Source organism: Mastigoproctus giganteus, chromosome 8, assembly GCF_048544385.1.
Source record: "Mastigoproctus giganteus isolate SK-2022 chromosome 8, ASM4854438v1, whole genome shotgun sequence".
In the NCBI taxonomy this organism is placed as follows: Eukaryota; Metazoa; Arthropoda; class Arachnida; order Uropygi; family Thelyphonidae; genus Mastigoproctus; species Mastigoproctus giganteus.
The window spans coordinates 202,325,297-202,349,654 of record NC_143582.1 but is presented as its reverse complement, the minus strand read 5'-3'; the positions used below and the strand labels follow the sequence as shown (position 1 = coordinate 202,349,654).

The 24,358-nt window shown below is 36.9% G+C and overlaps 1 protein-coding gene across 1 annotated transcript in view; it reads right to left on the bottom strand.

Annotated features, from left to right (window-relative positions):
- The window catches only part of LOC150082195 (uncharacterized), a 34,715-nt gene extending 11,743 nt beyond the window's left edge, over positions 1-22,972 (bottom strand). Inside the window, exon 1 of the mRNA XM_090380039.1 lies at positions 22,276-22,972. Within this exon, the coding sequence (XP_090236165.1) occupies positions 22,276-22,642 (367 nt within the window). The 5' untranslated portion in view covers positions 22,643-22,972. The remainder of the gene's footprint in view (positions 1-22,275) is intronic.
- Between the last annotated feature and the right edge of the window lie 1,386 nt (positions 22,973-24,358).

Sequence of the window (24,358 nt, the reverse complement as noted above, 5' to 3'; positions counted from 1 at the left end):
TTATCCACTCCATCCACTGACGTTTTGTTTCGAGGTCGTATTGGTACCACTATGTTTCATCTCCCGTGATTACTGGCATATAAAAAAAAAAAAAAAAGTTATCCTCTTCGCTTCGTTCCAAAAAATCTCCTGTTCGTTCGTCAAAAGTCGAGGTATCAGCTTAGCTGCTATCTTTCTCATGCCAATATCTTCCACCAAAAGTTTTCGAACCAAAACGTACCATTTCCTTGATTTTCGTCGCGTTGTCATCTGCCTTCTTTTGTACGGTAGCGCCGCACCTTTCATCAAAACGAACGTCTATCTTCTCTTCCTACTTGGAACCTTCTGTGCCGCCTAAAAACATTTGCTTTTATTATGGTAGCATTGCCGTAAACCGACCTTAACATCTAATGTTATACTGGAGGTTTCATATTGAATAGTATAGGCAGAAATTTAGCTTTTTGATTTTTTTTTTTTTTTTTTTTGTTTTTAAATTAGCATACTTTCAATTTGGGCAAGTGCACAAATTGAACTGTACCATATATTAAAATTGAACCGTACCATTTGGAATTGAACAATATATTATACGAGACGAAGTGAGAGTAGGTGGCAAATATGGAGAGATGTAAAGCTGAGCACTGAATGACATGGAGAAGTGGTTGTTGAGGTGTATCAACAGCAGCTTTGACTTCGTCAGTAGCAAAGGTCCAGAAGATCTATCAGTTTTGTTTTTAAAAAATAAATCAATAATAAATTTCCGTTTATTCTCTGCACAAGGCTAGAATAGTTTACAGATTCAGCGTTACTATACAGGGTGTTTCAAAAATGATGGTCAATAACTTAAAAGTGAAAAGTACAAACTACAATAAGCAAAAAAGTCCCAGAGAACATTGGACCGCAAATGAACCGTTTGAGATATTGCACGTTTTCTCTTAACGTCCGCCACTGACTATGGGAGCACTCTGGGAGAGTAGACCTGGTACATGCTGGATATGGTAGGGGTACAATAGTTGGAGATGTAAAATTCGCCACACACTGCTATGACTCAGTTTACGCTCTTTCAGAGCAACCCTCCTTGTCGAAATTACTGGATCTTGTTCTATTCTTTCTAACACCCTTTCCTCAACATCAGGTGTCTCATCCAGTAGATGGGACAAAAAAAAAAAAAAAAAATCCACCCTTTCCTTACCATCAGGTGTTTTGCTTCTGGGGGCTACCTGCTCGTACTCTATGTTCTCTAAGGCGTTCATGTACCCTGATGAATGTGCGCCTGTTGGGCTGCCTTCAGCGGGGAAATGCTTCTTGGTACAAACGTACAGCCTCGAGTGCACTGCCATTGGCTTTACCATACATGAAGTGCATGTCCGTGTGGGGGGGGATAGGAGGTTACTACTTTTTTCTTTATTATTAATTTCTGTAATAATAAATCTCGTTAACCTTCCAGACCCACCTCTTTTAACTTTGTATTTCTCAATTAAATTTCCCCCTTAATTTACCCCCTCCACGTTAATTTACCCCCTCCACCTGACTTGTATACTGCACAGAAGATCACAGATTCTGGGGGAATAATAGTTCGTGTATGTCTCCTCTGGACTGGCTGAGTATTCAGAATGACTCAATACTACACATGATAAACATATACAATTTTGTTTATTTCACAGTATATACATTAAAGGATTATATCATACAACATCTATTGGTATAATGTTAATTACTGGCATTATATGTATGCTAAGATGTAAAATTAATCACAACTCATATATTATGTCTCTTCGTGTCTTTCTGCCTTTTCTCCTTCTGGTTTAGGTTACATCTAATAACATTCCTTTACTTTCTAACAGTTAAAATTCCCAACTGGAATTACAGCAGTGAGCTTAACACCTCTATGGATATTGTCCTAGATTTATAAATCCCCGCTATAATCTTTCTTTAATTTATCCCTTCCAAAATAATTCAATCTTAATATCTTGTAACGTTTCATGTCATTAGGACACCTTTACATCTTAACTTAGAACATACCAGTCTCGAGTACATGTATCTAAATCTTCCTTGCTTTAACTTATCCTTGAGGTGAAGTACATACATCTATATCTTATGAACTCTTTCCTTCCTTTTATGCTAAACAATACCAAATCTACTATCAACTAAATAGACATTTCTCTAAAGTCCTTCCCCTCAAATCTAGCTTAAATTTTTATCTCGTACTTACATAACTTAGGGAATCACTCTTTACACAACCTTTTCTCAGTTCAGGGGCGACCATCATCAACAGCATAGGGCATCATCAGGCTCCAACTGGAATTATTCATCGGCTAAGGAACTGCTGCTCATCTACAGGGATTCTCCTACGTTCAGGAACTCGCTCTTCTCTCCATACGGCTATTAAATAAGTTGCTCCGGCCTGCTTTTTGGGCGTCTGATCAGTTCGACGAAACTGGGAAGCATAATAGAATTATCAGGACTCTTCTTACTGCTTTATCAAGAAGCCTGGCTATGTAGCTCTTCCTTAACTTTCTATACCGAGGCTTTTCGATCCTTTTTACTCAGCTCCAGCATATGTGTTTCCATCTTTCATTGGTTATCTCCTTCCTATTTCAACAACTCTTAAACAGCAACTCCCACAACTCATTTCTCTGTCCGCTACTTTCTGGCGATTCTCCCGGCACTTCTCGGGATTTCTTTCCAGCCGCACATCACTCAGGCATCTCCACAGGAACTCTCAAAAACTTCCAAACTGTCAAAACTCAACTCTCCCACGAAAAAAACTCCCCCTTCCCTGTCTTGCATCTCCTTTTTGTTTCAGCCGCTCATTCTATTTTGGTCCAATCGTCGTTCGTTCTTCATCATCTCATTCGCTCTCTCCCACTTCTTCCGTTTTTCTTGGCCCTTCCCTCTCCTGGGGTAACTTCCTGTTCACAAAATTTCCAGAAACTTCGATGAACTACTGGGCGTCTAGAAATTTCTAGATATCCTCTTGTGATCTTTCCGAGGCACTTACCCCTTTTAGTCCATTCTGTTTTTTCTCTACCGCTCCATGAAATTAATAAGTGCTCAAGGAGTCGGTCTGTTTCATCTAGCGGCTAGCCATTTCCACATAGTGTATATCGCATCCAGGGTCTCCTTCACCCTCTTAGTTCTTAAAATCTTCCTCTCCACAAGGGGGAGTCGGTTCCCCTTGTTCTTTTCTTCCAAAGAGCTGCCCACTTTCTGTTTATGCGACCATGAACTGGCCTTACGGTGCTCCCTTTGTACTAGTGTTCCTCCCCTACTTGACTGTACGGTACAGTACAGAGCGATCGCAATCTAAGCTGAAAATCATCCCATGTGAATAATATTATTTAATATATACATATTTTCTTGTTATGTTATATTATTTATTTCCATAGGATGAGTGTAAGAACTGGGTTCTTACATCCGCATACTCTTTGTTGCTGTAACCTCTTTCCATGTTGACTATCCTTTGACAAGTATTAGTATACCTGCTACGTCTCAGAGCATCAAGAGAGGGGAAAGGGAGAGAACGAGCATAACCTAACCTAAACAAACAAGTCAGTGGTGGATCCCAAATAGAAATGTGCAATATCTCGAAAACGATTCACTTAAGGAGCCATGTTTACTAGGCTTTTTTTTTTTTTTTGCATATTGTAGTCTGTACAGTTCACCTTTAAATTATTGACCATCACTTTTGAAACACCCTGTATACATACTGAATTATTAATGGCCGCTGGATTTTCAGCGCCAGTCATAGTGGGCCGGACAACTTTTTGTGGTAGCGTACGGGTTAAAACCCATCAACCTCCTAACTTTTGGCAGCATATACCAAATTGGACCACGAATGGTCTAAAATTTTAACGTTTTATGATCAATTTTTTATTTTTAAGAGTTACCATCAAAGATGACTTTTAATTCGTGGAATTTATAGTTATGTATAGGATCAACAACGCTTTCTCTATTTTTACTTAAGTTCAACAAAGGTATAAATTACGGAAATTAGAACCGCGTCAGTTTTAATGGTTACAATTAAATTTTTGTGGACTCTTTAAACAAACTTTTATTCCTTTCGCAATTAGATTTCGTCTTAATAGAAGAACGCGAACATAAAATCCTTACATTAAATGATACGTCAAAAATTCAGTTTGGCAGCTTTCTTCGTTAACAAAATGCAATAATATCTCTTTCGCAACATATATATATTGTTTTATAGGGGACATCAAGTTATTTTATTTTATTGAGAAGTACATGATGAGAAAAATGATCATCATCAGGACTTATATGGCGTGTGAGAGAATCTGTTTACAAATATTGTTTTTATAGTTTGTTTCTGTGACTACCGACGTGTTTCACCGACAGAGGTTTGAGCAATAGTCAAATTTCTTATCCGGTTTTATTATACGAACAAAAATTAATTATTTAGTCTTTGGAAGAACTGATTATAATCAACTGACACTACGAATTAGATTTGACAATCAAGGACTTTTGCGTTTCATCTCTATTGTAGAAATTTATGGGACGCAGCTCTATACAAATGTAGAGGTACACGGCTACTCGTTGCTCCTTGCATCTCCAAAATAAGGGTTTTTAGGGGTACGTGGAGTGATGATGTTCCGAGTTTCACAGGATAGTTCAAAATCCTTGCCTCTCGACAAGGATTTTGGACTATCTGGTCATTTCTTCACCACAGGATCATTTTGGGACTTCAATTTTCAACGGAAATGTTTAATTTCTTCACAATAAGAGGTGTTATCATTTGTCTAATAAAAAATAGCAGGGAAATCATTAGTAGTACTGAAGTCAACAACCAAAATTCCAGACATCTAGTAAGGATAAAAATTAGCGGGTCAAAGTTACTTACTAGACGTACCTCTCCTCACTCACTGAAGGTGCTGAGTGAGTAGGCCTGCTGAATGACTAAGCTGCTAAAACGTTTTCTCCATACTATAGCAAATTAAATTTTGCCTCAGATTTTAAATGTAATTTTTTTTTTATTTTCAGTTCAACAGTTATTTTATACAGTCAATAAAGCTATACCATTTATTCGATATATAACTGAAAGTTTAGTTATTAAAAATAATTAGTTGGAATGAGGAGCGTACGTGGTTATTACTTTTATGGGAATAAAAAAAATAAGGAATAATTCATAACGTGAAAGATTAAGCTGTTTTATTAAAAATGTTATGATTGAATATACCTCAACAGAAATAGTTTGGTGACACTTCGAGAAGTCACGGGTTCTCGCCATGAGCCTGTTAGATTGGCACCTGGATTGATGTGGACTGAACTACTGGAACTCAGTAGAACAACACTCCTTGATACTTCGCTCAGCTTCTGTTGAGGTATATTCAATTTAATTGCAACATTTTAAATAAAACATCTTAATCTTTCACGTAGTAGATTGGCGTCGCTTATTTAATTAGTTCCCGTAAGATTAGAAGTAATTACATTTATTTCTTGTCAAATTGATCCTGAATGAAACAATTTTATTCATGGGTTAATGAATATTGACAATCCGATAATGAATATATTAAATAAAAGATTCCCTTCCTGTTAGAGTAAATAACAGAACTAGCTCTGAAGTATACCGAGCTAAATATAGATTTCACTCAACAGTCCTATTAAGAAATCATTTACTCACAGTAGGAGTCAATCTTTCTTTTTAACAACTAGGTACAATTATTTTTCGTGCGATAGCAATTTTTATTACCCAACACGTACCGATTATTTTTATTCCCCTCTTCCTCCAACTATCCAGCACAGTGTAACAGTTCGCTATGCCCATTTTTAAATACATCGGGGAAATATATCTCATTCGGAAGGATCTTAGCATGTATTAATGCAGCTAATGTAAACATAGTTAATATAAATTTCTTTTGTTAATTAGATAACTCATTTATTTATATAGTAATAATAATATTACTTTTGCTATACTTTACTTTTTTCAGAGGAATCATTATATAAATTTGTGGAGATTTGCACACACATCTTCATGTGCAAATCTCCACAAGACGCTCATAATAAAAGAAGCAGAGCGAAAATACAACATAAAAGACTGACATCTCCCGAAATGATTTCAAAGACCATGTAACTTTCGAGACTAATGGGCTTTATATTTTTCGGCCTACAGAAAGACGAGTTTCAATATGAGACAAGTTGCCTAACACAATTCTGTCTACAAGATCAGTACTGGATTATGGCGGCACGTTCAAAATCCCCATCTCATAAGTCATAATATTACAGAATGACAGAATATTTGGAGAAGATCCACGAAATATTTATGTTACGTAACGAAATAAACACATGACAGTCGCAGCTATATTAATCAATGCAAATCCTGCCAGTTATGTCCTGGAAAGCAAGAAAATATACTCAGGCAAAGTTCTTGTATAAATTTCTTAAAAACAAAAGATTATTTTTCCAGTATAGGCGGTATTAAAGCAATCTTAGCTAGCAAGAAGTTTTATTGCACAGTACGGAATTTGATTCGTCACAATTCGATCATAAGAATGACGTGGAAATTGTCGTCACTGTCTTGGATTAGCCGACAAGGCAACACAGGACACCAGGTCTTCATATGAGCATTTGTAAACTGTGTATGTTCTAAAACTGGTTTGTTTACAGGCTGAACAAACCATGGAAAAGTTCTAGTGAAATCCTAATTTTTTTCTGAAAATCACCACATCATTAATAAGGGTCCAACACAAGCCTATTACTGTAGAACAGTTAGAGGGGCAAGAAAGCAAGGCTTATACAACATCAGCAAAAAAAAAATTCTCATTTCACCTATCAATTTATTCCAAAAGTTTGTCCAGGTTTTCCTTGAATATATTTAAGCTATCAACTTCTACAATGATAGATTGAAGTGTGTTACGGCAATCAACCACTCGCTGGCTAAAGGCAAGTTTCCGTATATCTATTCTGCAACCGTCCTTCAATTTGAATTTATGGCCCCTCGTGTGTAGTCTGAGCAAGAATCCCATCAGCATTGAACTTGCTCAATCCATTCAAATCCTTACACACGTCAATCAGATCACCTCGCAGGTGCCTAGCCGCCAGACGCTGCAATTTGCAGAACTTAAGCCTTTCTTGGTAAGAGCAACCCTTTGTTCCCGTCGCCAATCTCGTTGCCCTTATCTGTACTCGTTCCAGCAGCTCTACATCCTTCCCAAAATGAGATGTCTAGACTTGAATGCAGTACTCAAGGTGTGGCCCAGTGGTTTTCAACCGGGGTGCCGCAACAACATTCTTGGGGTGCCGTGTAATTTGGGTTTAAGTTACTTAGTTATATTTTTTGAAATTTATATATTTAATTCACTATAAAAAGGGTACAATATCCATTGTAACGTATCTTTTTAATTTTGTGGTGATCTATAATTGATCTTTATTTAGTACCTCTATATAAAGAATAAAATTATTATATTAAAAGGTCGAAAACCATTGTGTTAGGTATTTCTTTTGGCCTAGGGGTGCCATGAAAAAAATTACTGGGATAGTAAGGGCGCCGTGAACCAAGAAAGTTTGGGAACCTCTGGTGTAGCCTGACCATCGCCTTATACAAAGGGATAATCGCCTCCCTATACCTGCTAACAAAATTCCTGTATATCATTGACAAGACCCCATGAGCTGCTCAGGCCGCTTGTCTGCACTGCTCGGAAAACTTTATATCTGACTGCACAATTACTCCCAGGTTGTTTTCATTCTGCACTACCCTGAGTGTAGTATCGCACAATCGGTACATTAATCTGGGGTTACTGCTACCCGTATGCAGTACTTGCATTTGTCCGCGTTAAACTTCAGTTGCCACCTCTCAGCCCAACTTTTCTGGATCCTGTTGCAGAACGTACTGTCATTAACAACCCTGCCAACCTTCGTATCGTCCGCAAACTTAGACGCTAAGCCTGATATGCCTTCATAATATCATTGACAAATACAGAAAACAAAAATTGGCCCAACACCGAACCCTGGAGGCCTCCCCTAATATCATTAGTCCATTGATTACCACTCTCCGTCTTCTCCCACTCAAACATTTACTGCATTATCTATATTATGCAGTATCTGTCAACATAATAATTTTCCTATGTTGTTTCTCATACATAAACAAAAATATTAAGGCTGGATTCGCCGATGTGAGACTGTCACTATGTTTCTACAGCTTATATCATGTAATTTACAGTAAGGAGTATATAAACGGATAAATTTTCCGTTTATATCCTCCTTACTGTAACTTACACCGCATTTACTCCACTATTACGATTAAGAAAATGGCCTAAAATTTTCGCTTTCAACTATGTCAAGTCACCACAGTCACTAAATCATTGATCTCGACTTCGACCGTAATAAATAATCGTGATTCTTTGTTTTCACAAGCTATATTGGTCGACAGACATTTTAATCTAACCAAACTGAGGAAACAATTTTTATAAAACCTCCACCCATTAACTTATCGGGCAGCTGATCACTTACGAATAATGAAGCCTATTTGAATTAAATCAACGAACAGATCAATATATCCCTCACGCAAATACTAGGGTACCCATGGATCTTGCTTCATCTGATTAGGGGACAGAAGGCAATTGTGATCTTTCCAATTGCAAGATTTCCATCCTTAGAAAGGAGATTGAAAAAGAAAGTATTTCTGTTTTATATCCTTTCCTCTGAAAGGAAATGGTTTATCCCAGTCGTATTACAGTAAAAACTCCTTAAAACTAATCGAATAAATTGGAACTATCTGATTGCTTGGAATGAAGGAGTTATTTAAGTCAGTGGGCTGGAAACGTTTTCCACAGCGGATTAATACGACACAGTACTATAATGTGGTTTCTGTAATATAAAACTGTTACAGAAATCTTTATAAATGTTGCACGAATTTTTAACAATTTCATTAGCTAAAATCGATATATTTTGTTGATAGTTTCATAAGCGATCACACAGGTTTCAGTTTTCTGTTGTCAGTATCTTTCGTGATAAGCTGCATATAAATTTTCCTTTATGAAAATATTCACTCACATGAATAGCTTGAATAGAATGCCAACAGACAAAACGTAGTCGTCTTAATACAAGAAAATCTTGTTGAAGTCACATACAAACAAGAAATTTTTAATATTAAAGGAGATTTGTAGGTGCCCGAGACTAATAGTTTCAATAATTTTCAGAGATTTCCCTGAGAATGTGAACGGATGCTGGGACGGAGATAGTCATATGCAGAACGAAAGAAGTCAAATTGCTCAATTTGGTCTTTTTCATGGATAGCTTTCTGTATCCTTAAGGTTGGTAGTTGTAGATCTGTTCTTTATGGCTGTCTGGAGGTGTGAGGTCTGTAGTCAGAGCAGTGGTTTACAAGTGCAGATTGTACCACCTTTTTAAAGACTTGGCACTTTGTTCCATCCCAATAGGAATCAGAGATTGCCTTGCATTACAAAAGTAAACTCCAGAAACAAGGATCCTGTGCTTTTATGTCAGTGATCCGATCATGGAGCCAACACACTACGAGAAAAGCACTGTATCATGCAACATGTGAGAACATCGAGGGAGGGGAATAAGTACTGTGGTTTCACTGTATTTTGATATATAATATAACTAGGAGAGTATATAGCGAGCGTTGTCAAGAATCTTATGCCTGTACCCTCTCTGTCTAGACCGAATTTGTGAAAATCGTCATTAAGTGCTTGAACGGGGGGGGGGACACCTGTCGTAGGAGGAATCTGTCCGGTAGCGCCAGTCTGGTAGGGTTTGCTGTGAGGGCCGGTACCGATCTAAGACGTGGCGACAGGATTGTTCACGAACATAGGTTTCAGATGTTTTCAGGGTTCTGAAATCATACCACATTGCATCTCTTCCTGGAGTACGAACTGCCTGTCTGCAACCAGAGATGGCAGCCTAGAGATGCCCGAAGCACCTGCCACATCACTCGGCCTCTGATGTAGGGGGAGATGTAGTTTGAGTCAATATCCAACACAATCCACCGTGATAACCAACATTCTCTCAAATAATTGCCTTTTCTGTCAATGAATGCTGCTGATGCTCAGATTTCAGATGTGAGATAACCGAATCAACTTGTGTAGATATACTTCCTCACCAGGGATGAATCCCTGAGGTGTAATAGTTGATGCTCGGTGATCCATAACAATTGGAAGAAGGGTTGAAGTCAGTCTGTCAATACATTGAAGATTAGTTTGGGGTCAAAGACAATACCAAGATCAGACTGAGTTTCACTATATATATAATATATTGTATTTCCAATCCTTCAGGAGAGATTTGTAATTGAGTGGGCTGAAGTTTTAGAGAAAAAAAAAAATCATCTCCGCTGATTATCTGGCTTTATCCAAAGATGGAAGTCCTTGAGATAGTTCTATAGATCACTGAACTTTTTAGTGATTGTATCCTTGATACCGTGAAGTCTGATTTTGATTTCTGTTAGGATATTAATACTATCGGAATAGCAGATTACGTCTGTGCTGTCAAGTGCGTAGGGAATGATGGCAGTAACTAAGAGGACAGAGAGAGAACGTTCCTTGTGGAATACCTGCTGTAATCTTGCTTGAGGTAGTGATGTTCTTTTACGCAGGAGCGTGGTTAGAAAAAACCATGGCACGTCACTTTGAATGAAGTAATAATGTTCCGGGGGGGAAGGGAAAGAGAGAGGAGACCCTGAATATTTATGAAATCAAATGCTGCTCCATGGTTAACAAAAGAGACTGCTAGCACTGATTTGTTTTATTGTAGTACTCTCATTCATATTCAGTAGAGCTTCGAAAGTATAAAAACTCCACAATTGGTCGGCTTTTACCACGACCAGTTCAGCCTCAAAAATGTTGAAGTGAGTTGCAATACATCGAGTAGCTATAATATCTACATAGATTGTTAAAACGTCCATTTTTAGGCAAAGAACTGCATGTACAAAATCCAAATGGCTGTTCACATGAATTTCCTATATATCATTTATATAAATGTAGAATAAATGTAAATTCTATTGCAAGCTATTTTAGCTGAAATTATTATTAATATCAGCCATATGGTGCAAGGAAGCCTGAGGCTTATGCTGCACCAGCCAAAAAAAAAGTTTCCGAATTACCCTGAGAGAGAGAGAGAGAGAGAGAGAGAGAGAGAGAGAGAGAGAGAGAGAGAGAGAGAGAGAAAATGATGATGATATCCAGCTCAGGGCCCTGGGTGTGCCAAGCCCATACTCACCAAATGTGAGCCCCTGGGGTCTTTCCCTCTTATTAGCTGTACAAGTCTGATTTTGCAATTTGGCCTAATTAATAAATTATTTCATTTTTAAAAGTCGCTGTTTTAAATTCAATTAAAAAGAAAAATAAATTTGCAGATATGTAATCCTTTCTTTATGTAATCCTAGTATGAAATTAAATTTTTAAAGGAATATACTACAGTTATTTTTAATTAATGGCAGATATAATAGAAAAGTAATTAACTGTTAAGTTTCAGTATATTGTATCTAAGTAAATCAGTGTTATGATAATCTCATATTTGACTATGGTTAAAAAAATACCATTTCGAACTAACGTTGTTCAAATTTAAATATGGCGTTTTATGTAACTTTAATTTTTTTTTATCAAAGTTCTGAAGGCTGACACGACTCAAACATCAAGCAACATTATCTATTCATGGAATTAAAATTTAAACAACAAAATAAATTTAAAAAATAAACAAACATAACCAAATTAATGTTTTACAAAATTATTGTAGAAAAGACTACAAAATTTATTACCAGAGTTTCAAATAATTACTTTAAAATGCAAACTTTTTTTTTAACAGTTCACTCACTGAAAGCAAAAAGCTATTTACAGTTTCCTCAGGACATTCATGAATTCTCCGAAAGGGCTTCTTATTTTGCACATGACGATTAAGGTAGTTTCTGCATACAGACTTTCCTCAGCTGCATTGCATCTAGCAAGTTCATGAATGAGATGAATGTCTGCCATCTATTTGAATAATGGCAGATAATAATATACCTCCATTATGACAGCAAATGCACAGTATCAAAATATTAATAACGAGCTCCAAATGTTGTGCCATTGTCGGGAGAACTAACTGAAGTCACTCAAAGAGCACTATGATCTTGTTTACATAACTACAGCAAGTTTACATAACTACAACTATATGAAATATCGAACACTGTTTGTAAACAGCTGAATGGAGCCAGTTATGCTAACTCAGTTATGCTGGAACGCACAAAAATGGCTGTAACTCGGAAACAAGCCAAAAATAAGACCATGTTTACATCATTTTTTTTTTTTTTTAGGTCCTAAATCCAACCCTGAAGCGTGCACAGATCGTCTAAAGCTAACCATACCGCATTAAAACTATTTAATGTAAGAATTCAATTTTTATTTTCATATTGTATGAAAAAAAAAAATGCAGAATTTGTATTTGTCTGGAATGGCCCAACAGATATTTTTGAAAGGCCCAAACAAAATTTCATGAAAATCCGCCCACTGGAAGTCCTGTTACATGCGGACGGACGGACAGACATGGTGAAGACAGCACATATATGAAGAACCTAAAAACAAACAAGCGAAACTAAAATCATAGAAATTGTATATTTTGTACAAAGCAAGGTGCAGCAACTGTACCTCAAAAATGTTAATGAATAGAAAGAGATAAAACTATGCATGTAGTCATATGGGTCTTCTGTGATGCCGTTTACCTAAAAGAAACCAGAAAATATTAATTTAGAATAATCTGAATCGACATCTGAAACCATATGCTGTGGCCAAAATAAGATGAAAGACGCAGTGACACATCTCATTAACTTTGGGAAATCTAACGTCATTTTTGCTTGCTGAGCAATCATATACAAACTGCATGATGGGAACATGTTTACATAATTGTGAATTGATGACCAGATCGCGAACAAGATTAATCATCTAAAGAATTTCTCATTCTTGTCATAAGAATTGGAAGCTCAACCTTAGCGAAAGTGTAAAAGGAATTGCAATATAAGAAGAGACGCAACTATTAAACCAATGAAACTATTGCATCGATTATTAAATTAAGACAAAGAATTAAGTATGGTACACCAGATCTGATACACCATGGTAAAGACAGTAGGTCCGTTACATATGCGTAATGGACCTACTGTTCTTTACCATATCCATCCGTCAGCATGTAATAACTCGATTCCTAGTAAATGTATTATCATGAAATTTTTTTATTTCGCACGTTAGAATGATTTGTAGCTCCTTCCGAAATTTCGTTAAAATCGGGCCAATAGAAATCGAGAAATTATTTTTTTCATACACATCACATACAATATCCATTATATCGTATACTGTAGCTGAATCACTGGATATTGTTTGTCGTTGTGCGCTGGTTGCAGAAATGAATGGGCAACGTGGCGGATGCGCAGAAACGAAGTTGCCACGGTTAGCACAATCATTGTGTTTTGCCCATTTTTTAAAAATTTTTTTTTTATAAATGATGAACCGTTACTATTTGCTAACGCGCCTGAAATGTAACGCAATGTTTACATTAACTTACTGGTTTAATTATACTCCACACACTTTACTTTGTTTGGACACAGAATTCAATGGGGATTCCTTGAATTAAAACCTGTTATGACAATTGTAGACAAATCTCTCAGGGGGAGCATGTATGCAGAGTGTCGTTACATTTCATGCCCATTCGATTTTTACTTCTTAAATTAAATTTATTTCTCTGTGATTAACAGAAGTGAAAAGTAAAGTAATTATCTTATTACCAGTTATTTACTAATTTAATAAAAGCAGCTATTTAAATGCAAGGCGTATTTAACGTTTCTTCTGTGATTAATATAATAGGAAAATATTAATATTTCATGACTTGTATATTTAATAAATGGATAACAAAAAGGGCTTCCCAAAATTAACGAGTTTCATATGCGCGAACTACGAACATTTTCTTTCTGCGCATCCGCTATACTGTCCATTCATTACTGCAATTATCGCACAGCAGCAAACATAATATACAGCACTTGAACTACAATTTTGTGGAAGAGATGTTAAAAAGCTTACAAAGTGTGTAAGCACTTTGCCTGTGTGTATGCCACTTACAATATTGCTAAAATTACATTTTATTCATTTTCACTAAAAAAGGTTTTTCCGTCAAATATAGGTACAGTCATGGTGAGCAGGAAAAAGGTTTCATGAAGACCTATATGATGTGGAAAAGCGTTAATCGAGAAGATTAAATCCATGCCCGAAACTATGGATGATCTTCTGTTTCAAGTGGATCAATTATTTTTGGTCACCCAGATGTAAACGCTGTACAGCACCTATAACAAGACAAGAAACGTTACATACTCGATATGTGGCTTTATCCATGCGACTTTCTCTATTGGGTAGGGCAGGTTTCTCTCCAAAAAACATCCTTTACCTTACTTTACAACAGCCTTCGTCAGACCTTACGATGAGCGCTTGACACTACAACCAAGGACAAGAGTAATTCGTATAAAGTTCGACTGATGAATCCATATAAGTAGTTCCCTTGCATAATCTCAACTGCTTTCTGACCTTGTCCAAGGTCGGTATTCCCTTCAAATTAACCAATAAAATTGCGGCTATATTTTGCCGCTAGTTTTAGTGCGTCACCGTTTAAGGTGACCACTATCAACCTTATGTTCGAATGACAAAAGCCTTCAACCATTCCTGGATTACCCCCCCCCCCTTTCAAGATAAGAAAGGCAGTATAAAGCGTACACCTCAGTTCGCTTAGACGGCCTTTTCGCTTTCTTGGCTATTTGCCTACAGCATCAGTGAAAAGAAGAAAATGTGGTTTTTCTTTGATAATAAACCATCGATCGCCGAAAGCCAGCAATACTGCCAATCTGCTGACATGAGTCAGCAGAAATTTGGTCCTCCCTTAAAAGAAAGACTTAATTTCTAAATCTGAGCCCTTTTTATCTCTTCCCGCTTAGCAGACTCCAAATCAACTGCAAAGTTATCGGAGGAAGCGAATGGGGAGACAGCGTCTCATTGAAGCTGTGAGAACCCTTCTTGATAAGATGGGATGGAGCGCATGACACGATATAAAGAAATCTAAAATTATTAAAAGCCGTTGACCACAACTCTTTACCTCTCACTAAGTAAAGATTACTCTTACCAGACTATACATATCAAAATTACTGAAATAATTAATACTTTTCGGTGTTTCTCAATCAATCGAACTGTTCATAAATGCTTTTTTTTTTTTTTTTTTTTTTATGTGAAAAATGTGAAATACTGTCCATTATTATTAATAAAATAAAGTAAATCGATAGTTTGATAGGCATATACTAAATGATAAATATGGCTTTTTTTAAATCCAAAGTATAGATTACAAAAATTGGTTTTTATTTCCAGAGGAAATAACTGATCGAATAGCAGCATCCTATTGTTTCAGGGAGAAAAAAAAACCCTTAGTTTCTCAATTAAGACTCGTTAATAAATGTACGGACCTGCTTTTACCCCCTTCTAATAAGGAACCAGTTTTTTTGTTATTTTATCAGAATAAAAAGTAGTTCCGTTTGTTTGTTTTTTTTTTTTTTTTTGCACTTTTACACCAAACTGTAAATTTTTATATTTGGAAATAATTCAAGCGAGAGCGTAGCTCTGACTTATAGAGTTCAGGTCAGAATGTCCTGTTTCTATTAAAAATTATAAATAAAAATTGGAATACTGTACTCAAGTATGGAGACCGCACCTAAAAAAAAGGCAGAGCTTCTTGAAACGGTCCAGAGACGAGTAACTCGCCTGGTGAGATTGGCAAAAGGGCGCCCGTATGGGGAACGACTTCGATTATGTGGGTTGCGCAGCCTGTAAACTAGGAATCTTAGAGGAGACTTAATTGAGGCGTTTAAGGCTTTGAGAGGCAAAAGTAAAATGAACGAGGACGAAGTTTTCACGGTTCTAGAACTAGGGTTCAAGATTCTAGAACTAGGGGCCATAAATTCAAGTTATGGGGGAGATATTTAGACTGGATTGCAGGAAATTTTATTTTAGCCAGCGAGTTATAAATTACCGAAATGTTATCTACGTGGGTGTTAGAGACTGACAGGTTGGGGAAATTCAAAGGTCAGCCGGATCCCAAGGAGTCAGTTACCCAAGGAGGAGGGAAATGCATAGGTTGTCCATTTCCTTCTTTTATTTAAAATTATTATTATTACTACTATTTTACTATATTTTTTTTTTTTTGGCTGGTGCAGCATGAGCCTTAGGCTTCTTTGCACCATAAGGCCATTACTAATACTAAGATTAATACTAAAAAAATTGTTCGAAGTCCGAAATTGTTCGTATTTCAGAAGAGAATGTATTTCTGATAATTTCTACTTGAAATAAAAACTCATTTTACTGCCATTATTGAAAAACTCAACAAGGGACAAAAGCATAAATTTGATTGAAGGGGGGGAGGATATTTAAAAGTTTCAGAAACTTATTAAACAGGGGAAGGGGAATTTAGTCCAATATTACGAAAAATACAGTCCTTTTAAATTCCTAACCTGCGAACTTACGAAAATGAAAATAAGGTTATCTCCAGATTATGGGTACACTTCCAGAGTAAGTCGCTTCTTTTGCTTGATTCAGTCCTGAATTACTGGCGTAAGCTAACCTAACCTGTTTTCACTAGCCAAAAATGAAAATCTATTAAAAAATCCACACTTCTTTTGCTTGAATCCGTTCCGAAATTGGCCATATCCGCAACGCGGTGACAAGATGTACCATAATCGGGAGTTCAGCCGAAAATAAGTCTTTTTTCAAAGGGGATGGAATGAGGAGTAGTCCGCTGATTTTCCACCCATTTACTTAAAATCGGGTTCTTATTTTAACACTGAGCAAATAATATAGTCCACTATCGGTTTTTCATTTCCGGTTTGACCACATTTCTAATAATGAATATCACGAATATAACACAATTTTTGACTACCTTGGCAAGTTTTTCCTTACGTCATTGTATCAAAAAAGTTTACAGTTCCTTGAAGCACCGTCCTTATCCAAAGTTAAGAATTATTTGTTATGTCTTCTTCCTATAGCTGAAGGCTATAAGAATGTAAGTGGAAACTTTTCTTTTTGTATGTTTATAGTAAAAGAATTCAATGTCAGCAGTTTCCTTATTTCCTATTTTAAGCTACGAGAAAATGTCAATTTAAAGTGGATTTTATACATATTTTTCGTTTGAGTTCTAGCCATGTTTGCTACAGTACTAGTGGAGCAAAAAAAAAAAAAACCTTAGAATTCTTTATTTGCTTTTGTTTTGTTGTTTAAAGCAATTAAAGCTTAAACGGATGGTGTGCATAAAAATGCCGAAATGATCTGAAATGATTACGCACACTAACAGAGCTAACTTGTTTAGAATGGACATTGATCATATCTTCTATAGCCACGGCTAGGTATAAAACACTACAATGTTCATATAGTGTACCTGAGGACCATAAGACGCAGGAGGGGGTTAGGAAACATTTTCTAGAAAAAGTAAAGTGCGTCTTATTGTCCCGAAAATACGGTAAATATTAAAAATAGCAAGAGGCTAGAGAAATACAGCAAGGCTTGCTTGTCCAGCGCTCCCTTGAAGTTGCTTCATTAAGATGAGTGGATTTACAGAATACTATCTGACCACGTAGCACTCAGTAAATGGCTCGACTCCAGGAAGGTCTATTAATAGAACAAAGCGTCATCTGTACAATCCGCACTGTTAGATTTCGTAATTCTAATATTTATTCATTCAACCCTTATGCAATTCTAGAGAATTATTTTTTTATTTCTAATAGTTCTAGTTGTCAGAATGAAGAAAATTAGACGGTGTTGGCCAAAGTATCTTAATTTTCTTCTATATCCTTGGCCCTCATTAATTTAATCGTAGACTAGTTTAATAGGCTAACTGCATTATCTGTAGGCAACATTCTTTCTGTGGCACCCATTTCTTGAACTCCATTTTTTCCTCCGGTCATCTGATATCTCCAATATTAACAAATGGAGAGATTAATGCACCAAACAAACAATTTTTAAAAAGGTCTTTACTTTCATTTTTTGTAGTCCATGATTTCAAGGTTTGAGATCTGAATCTATATAAGCGGAGATGGTGACCATATAACTGCTCCAAGACACCTAGTAATATAAGAATGAACTGGGGTGAGCTGTTTGATACTCCACCAGGGTTTGTATAAGTTTAATTCCTTGTTGCTTGTGCTTTTATGCTTGTTGAAAGAAAGTTTAGGGTCCCAATTAAGGTCGATCTCATCGTACTTAATGATTTTGTAATAACTGATTTTGGTGCTTAATGATTTTGTAATAGCTGAGAGCAAAGTGGAGGAGAAATTGTTGAAGTTACACATAAGAAAGGCACCTGGGATGGATGGGATCTATCCAGTTATATTAATGGAGGTGGCAAAGGAAGTAAGCAAAACCTTAGCCATAATTATGAGAGCATCCTTGGACTCAGGGGAAGTCCCCACGGACTGGAGATGTGCAAATGTATTCCCAATTCACAGAGGGGGATCCAAGGGTGACACGAGTAATTACAGACCAGTTAGTTTAACTTCTGTTTCGGGTAAAATAATGGAGTCACTGGTTAAAGATGCATTGCAGGATCATCTAGACAAGACTGCAGCAATAATTCAGACACAGCATGGGTCTGTTAAGGGAAAGTCTTGTCTCACAAATTTGATAGGATATTATGATGTGGTTACAAAGGAACTGGAGGGAAAAAATAATTTTGATATCATATACTTGGATTTCAGGAAAGCTTTTGACACTGTTGCGCATGGAAGACTACTATATATTATTGGTGTAAATACACCATAGTTTACCCATAAATTTAACTACATGAGTAATGTAACGGCATCGTTTTGATTTTATATTTTATTTAAAAAAAAATGGAAGACTACTGTACAAATTGGAGCAGAATGGTATTAAGGGTAAGTTGCTACAATGGATAAAAGGGTGATTGAGTGGGAGAAGACAGAGGGTAGTAATCAATGGACGCTGCTCTCCGTGGACTAATGTTATCAGTAGAGTCCCACAGGGTTCGGTGTTGGGCCCACTGTTGTTTTGTATATTTATTAATGATATTGATGAAGGTATATCAGGCTTAGTGTCAAAGTTTGCAGATGATACAAAGGTTGGCAGGGTTGTTAATGACAGTAATGGCAGTGCGCTACTGCCATAAAATTTGGGCAGATGAGCTGAGAAGTGGTAATTGAAGTTTAACATTGACAAATGCAAAGTACTGCATATGGGTAGAAGTAACCCCAGAGGAACGTACCAACTGTGTGGTACTGCACTTAGGATGGTAGAAAATGAAAGACCTGGGAGTAATTGTGCAGGCAGATATGAAGTTTTCTGAGCAATGCAGACAGGATGCAAGAGAGGGTCATGGGGTTTTGTCAATAATATATAAAGGAATTTTTCTAACAGGGAGGAGGAGGTGATTATCCCTTTGTATAAGGCAATGGTCAGACCACGCCTTGAGGAGCACTGCGTATAGGTCTGCAGGCCTCATTTTCGGAAGGATGTAGATTTGCTGGAGCGTGTACAGAGAAGGGCAACAAGATTGGTGAGGGGGATGAAGGGATCCTCTTACCAAGAGAGGCTTAAGTTCTGCAAATTGCAGCAGCTGAAGCCTAGGCACCTGCGAGGTGTATAAGGCCATGAATGAGTTGAGCACACTGAAATCTGATGGGATTCTTCCACTTGCTCAGATTATGAACCTAAGGGAGCATAAATTCAAACTGAGGAAAGACAGTTGCAGAATAGATGTGCGGAAATTTGCCTTTAGCCAGCGGGTGGTTAATTGCTGGAACAAACTTCCATCTGTCGTTGTGGAAGTTGATGGCTTAAATAAATTCAAGGAGGAACTGGACATTCTTTTAGAGGGAATGGTTGTGATTGATTTTTTTTTTTTTTTTTTGGCTGATGTTACATAAGCTCATGCAAACAAACTGCTTTCTTGCAAACAAACGTCAAACAACTGTTTCGTTGGTTCTGAAATGAAAATTATTCGTAATCTGAGCTATACTCATAAGAAACGTTAAGGTTAGATCTTCGGAACAAGGGTCTTACCCATGGATCCTTGCGACAATGGGTCATGGACAGGTTTAGCTCCGCCAGCTGCTTCGCATTGATTGGAAGATGCAGTCTTGTGAGTAATTTATCGTTTTTAGTACACTTTCATTTTGAACTATTTAAAGGTTAGTGTACGCCACCGATTAAGGACGGATTCATGCGTAAAACGATTTTCGCAATCTGTAGCATACAAGATTATGGACACACCGTTTTTCGCTTGAATCCGTCCCGAATTGGTGGCGTAAACTAACATAACCTTTGAACTAGTTCAAAATGAAAATCTATTAAAAAAAAAAACTTTCTTTCGCTTGAATAATCCAGAGCCAAGAGGGAAAAAAAAATGTCTACTACAAATGTTAGGGTTCCGGCTTGTACATCGTATTCCTGCCAGATGTACTCGCTTACAAAACGGCATTCACTCTAACGCAAAATCGTGGTGATAAGCAGTCAATCACTGCGAAGCAGTGAACGAAGCTAGACCTGTCTATCACTCATTGTCGCAAAGATCTATGGGCAAGAGCCTTGTACTGAAGTTTAACCAGTGTTAATTTAAAAATATTAAACTAAGCGACTTTTGTAAAACTTTCGGGGGTTATAATTCTTGAAGCGAACGATCGAATTGTCTGGATCATACGTTGGCTTGTCAGTAGGCAAAAACCAAGAGTCATGAGTCTTCAATAAGCTAAAAAGGTTGGACAAGCTTTCCCTAATTCCTTCAAAGCTTTTATTAATCGGATGAATATTGACAGTGATCTACTCAACTCAAATTTTAAATATCTCCCCGAAATTCTCAACGAAACTTAATCTAAGTCTAAGCCATGAGAATAACTTTTTTTTTTTGCGAATATTATTGTACATATGCAAATTTGTGCGTATAGTAATTAATAATGTCCTGATAGTATTATTTAATGTTCTAATTAAAAAATGGTAGAAGGTACCGTAATAGCTAATAAATTGATTTAATGATTTGCATGTTATCTGAAGATTTGGATTTTATCCTTTGCAGGATTTTCTAACCAGTTTATTTTAAAATTATGCTAACATAAAAAGAAAACCAGTTAAGTTTTTTTGTTTGTTTGGGTTAGGTTTTCAAGGACTCAATGTTTCAAGGCCCTGCAAAGTTTTATAAAAGCATTCCCATGTTAAACAGGGTCAATCGATATTAAAATATATTATTATTATACTTTTTCCTCTTTGATTCGTCAACGAATGCAGTCATTGGGGTGGGGATAAAGATGCTAAGAGTATAGTTAGACAGTGCGTCATACATTAACTGATAGAATACTGCAACGTGTTATGAAATTTAAGTCTCGTCTACATTCAAGATCTTATTAATTCTTGTTTTTAAATTTCAACACCATCCGGAGAGTAGAACTGATTTAACGGGGATCACAAAGAATCTCCAAGACCACTTATATTGTATTATTCAGTTATTAAAAGCTGCAATCGTCTGGAATCGACCCACCAGTGGGTCGATTCCAGACGACCCTACAAAATCCCAAACAAAAGTTGCAAAAGACCATAAAGTCCATTCCATGTTTTCTTTTTTTTTTTTTATGTTGTTGTTATTTGAATGAAAGATGGCGCTAGTTAAATTGAACATTAAAGAAGCAAACTTAATTAAACAGCTTAGTAACTAATAGATTCGATTAAAATTTACCATTCACAGCTTAAACGAAAATTATTAACGTCCCAAAGGAAAGACAAAACTACACGCATAATTTTTTTTATATATAATATCAGTGATTGATTCTGCTAATTATTTTAAATTCTCAGACTTTGTGGAGTGTTTTAGAAAGCATTATACCGTAAACAGTATTTCTTCAAAGATGCGTGTCATTCTCTGAATGTGGCAACAGCTTATCTATGTACCACAATCTTTTGTAAATACGTTTCGCTATCAAACCACGTTAATCTACCGGCATATTTCATTTTTCCAAGTTTATTTTCTTCCTTTACAAGCGCTAGTAGATAGTGTATGGCACAATTGCTTTTGCCTTATACACATGTCGTGCAAAAGAAAAAAATAATCATAATAAATAAAATAAATTTAAAACTGCTTAATATTCGCTTTTATGTAGATATTTTTGGAACACTATGCATTCATATTTAAAGCAACTCTGCAACGTCATTAAATACCGCGATTCTAAGAATAGTATTCATAAATAGGGGAAGGCATTTTTACTTCAGATTTGATTCAGAGGAGTTGGACTGGAATAAAACTACAAAAGCATACTGTAATGATATAGCTAAGAAAATTAACATTCCTTACCTTGATCAGCCCCACGTAATATCGTCGATGGCACCGAAGTAGCCCCTGTCTGTCCTTCGGCAACCGTTTTATCTTCTCTGCCGACAACCATTCCCTTTTGAACGCTTTCAGGGACTCTGCTGAGAGGAACCACTTCTACCCTAATCTGTGGACATTTCCCTTGCTTCTCAAGCTCCCGTATGATGTGTAAATAGCTATTATTAAGGGCAAACCATGAACCGCCTTTCTCAACCACCTGTATCTTAGGTATCTTCTCCCGGCTTTCTTGAAACTTGTTACTTAAGTCGATGATTGTCCTCTGGTCTGGAACTAAGATACCATTGGTGGTGTCTTTGATAAAGTGGATGTCGGATGGTGAAAGGAGCATAGCCGGTAGAGGATTGAGGCTCCCAATTTTCTTGCATGAAGAGACTATAGTTACAATAAACGTGGCAAGGCCTAAGAAATATATCGTTTGTTTATATATTTCCTCTTTATACGAAAGCTTATCGCTAACCACACACTGTACAACCTTCCAGCCACGTGTTGCAAGACGTCTAAGATGTTTCTAAGCTCTGATAGCTTCAAAATCCCTTACTTTTACCCTTACGAACAGCTTCGATGTCAATTCTCCTTTCCGTGTTTGTTCTACAGCGACTGCAGGCATTTGGTTGGTGTGCGCTGCCTGTCGAGGTTCGAATACATTCCACTTGGAGGTGGAGACGCTAGTAAAGAGTGCGCTGTACTGCAGGCCTGGTGTATCGATTTTTCCTGAGCTTTTGAATAACGAGAGAACGAAGAGAGAAAAAAAAATACAGGTCTGTAGCGAAAGGATATCAGGCTAATTATTGAGGAAAAAATTTAAGGAAATATGCAGAGTTTAAATTTTGAATGTTATTTTAGCTTACTCTTCTGCTCTTGATTCTTACATGTTGATTGATTAATTTGGATATCGCTTAAAAATTATACTTGTTAATTTAGTACAGTATTTGATTTTTTATTAAACGAATGAAATAGTTTAAACTAAAAGTTCAGCCAAGTAATACAATATTTGGTTTTCTGAGTATAATTTAATTTAAAAAAAGCCAATAAAAGACTTTTTACTGGCGGATTTGTAGCAGCAGAACGTTACACTAAAATGTGTACTATAAAAATGGCAGTTATTGTTTTAATAAGTTTATATATGCACATTATATTACTAAAAGTAATAGAATACTAATGTTGCAGCGTAATTTATTACTACTAGCTCCCTCCTCCGAAAATTGTGCCATTTTCTGGGAATTCTCTGAGGCGACAGATGTCCATATAAGTGAAACTGAGGACCTTGGTTCCCCAAAAAAATTCATAATTATAAATACTTTCATTTATGCATATTTACTACTTTAAGTAATACACTCTTAAAATACGTCATGCTGAGAAACACACCGTGGGCAACTCTTTCGCGGTATCTACACTCAGTGATCACTGAATTATGGCCACCCCATCTGTAATGGACTAGGCCGCATAGCTAACGGTATAAAAATCCAAACAGCTTTGTACGCTAGAGCAGTGGTAATTTGCATCTGGTCGTGCAAAGTCAAAGTGGTAAAGTTGCAGATTATGGGACTTAGTAAAGATATCATGGAATTTCAAAACAGCATGATTGTAGGAGCTTATTCGTCGGGTGCTTCCATATCGGAAACGGCGTGTCTTGTCAGTTGCTCTCAGCTAATTGTGGTTGAGGTGTACAAGGAATGGTGCCGAACGGGTCAAACCACCTCCCGCCGACAGAACTGTAAAGGATTACACAAGGTGGATGTTCGTGGTGGGCGATGGGTATGGCGCGTTATACGTGTTCAACGGCAGGTCAGTGTGAGACAGCTGACGTCGCAATACAATATGGAGAATGCAAGAACGATATCCCAAATGACAATGCACCCTACACTCGGACGTATAGGGTTCTATAGCAGACGACCAACAGACGCCTCTTCACTGCTGATCATCATCGACGGCGAATGCTGTGGTGTACATAGTGTTTGGGGAGGGACGCCACCGGTGGTTCCCCCACAACTGCGCCATAGGTACTCTTGTGAAGTATACATTGCTCTGTAAAAGCCAGACAAAA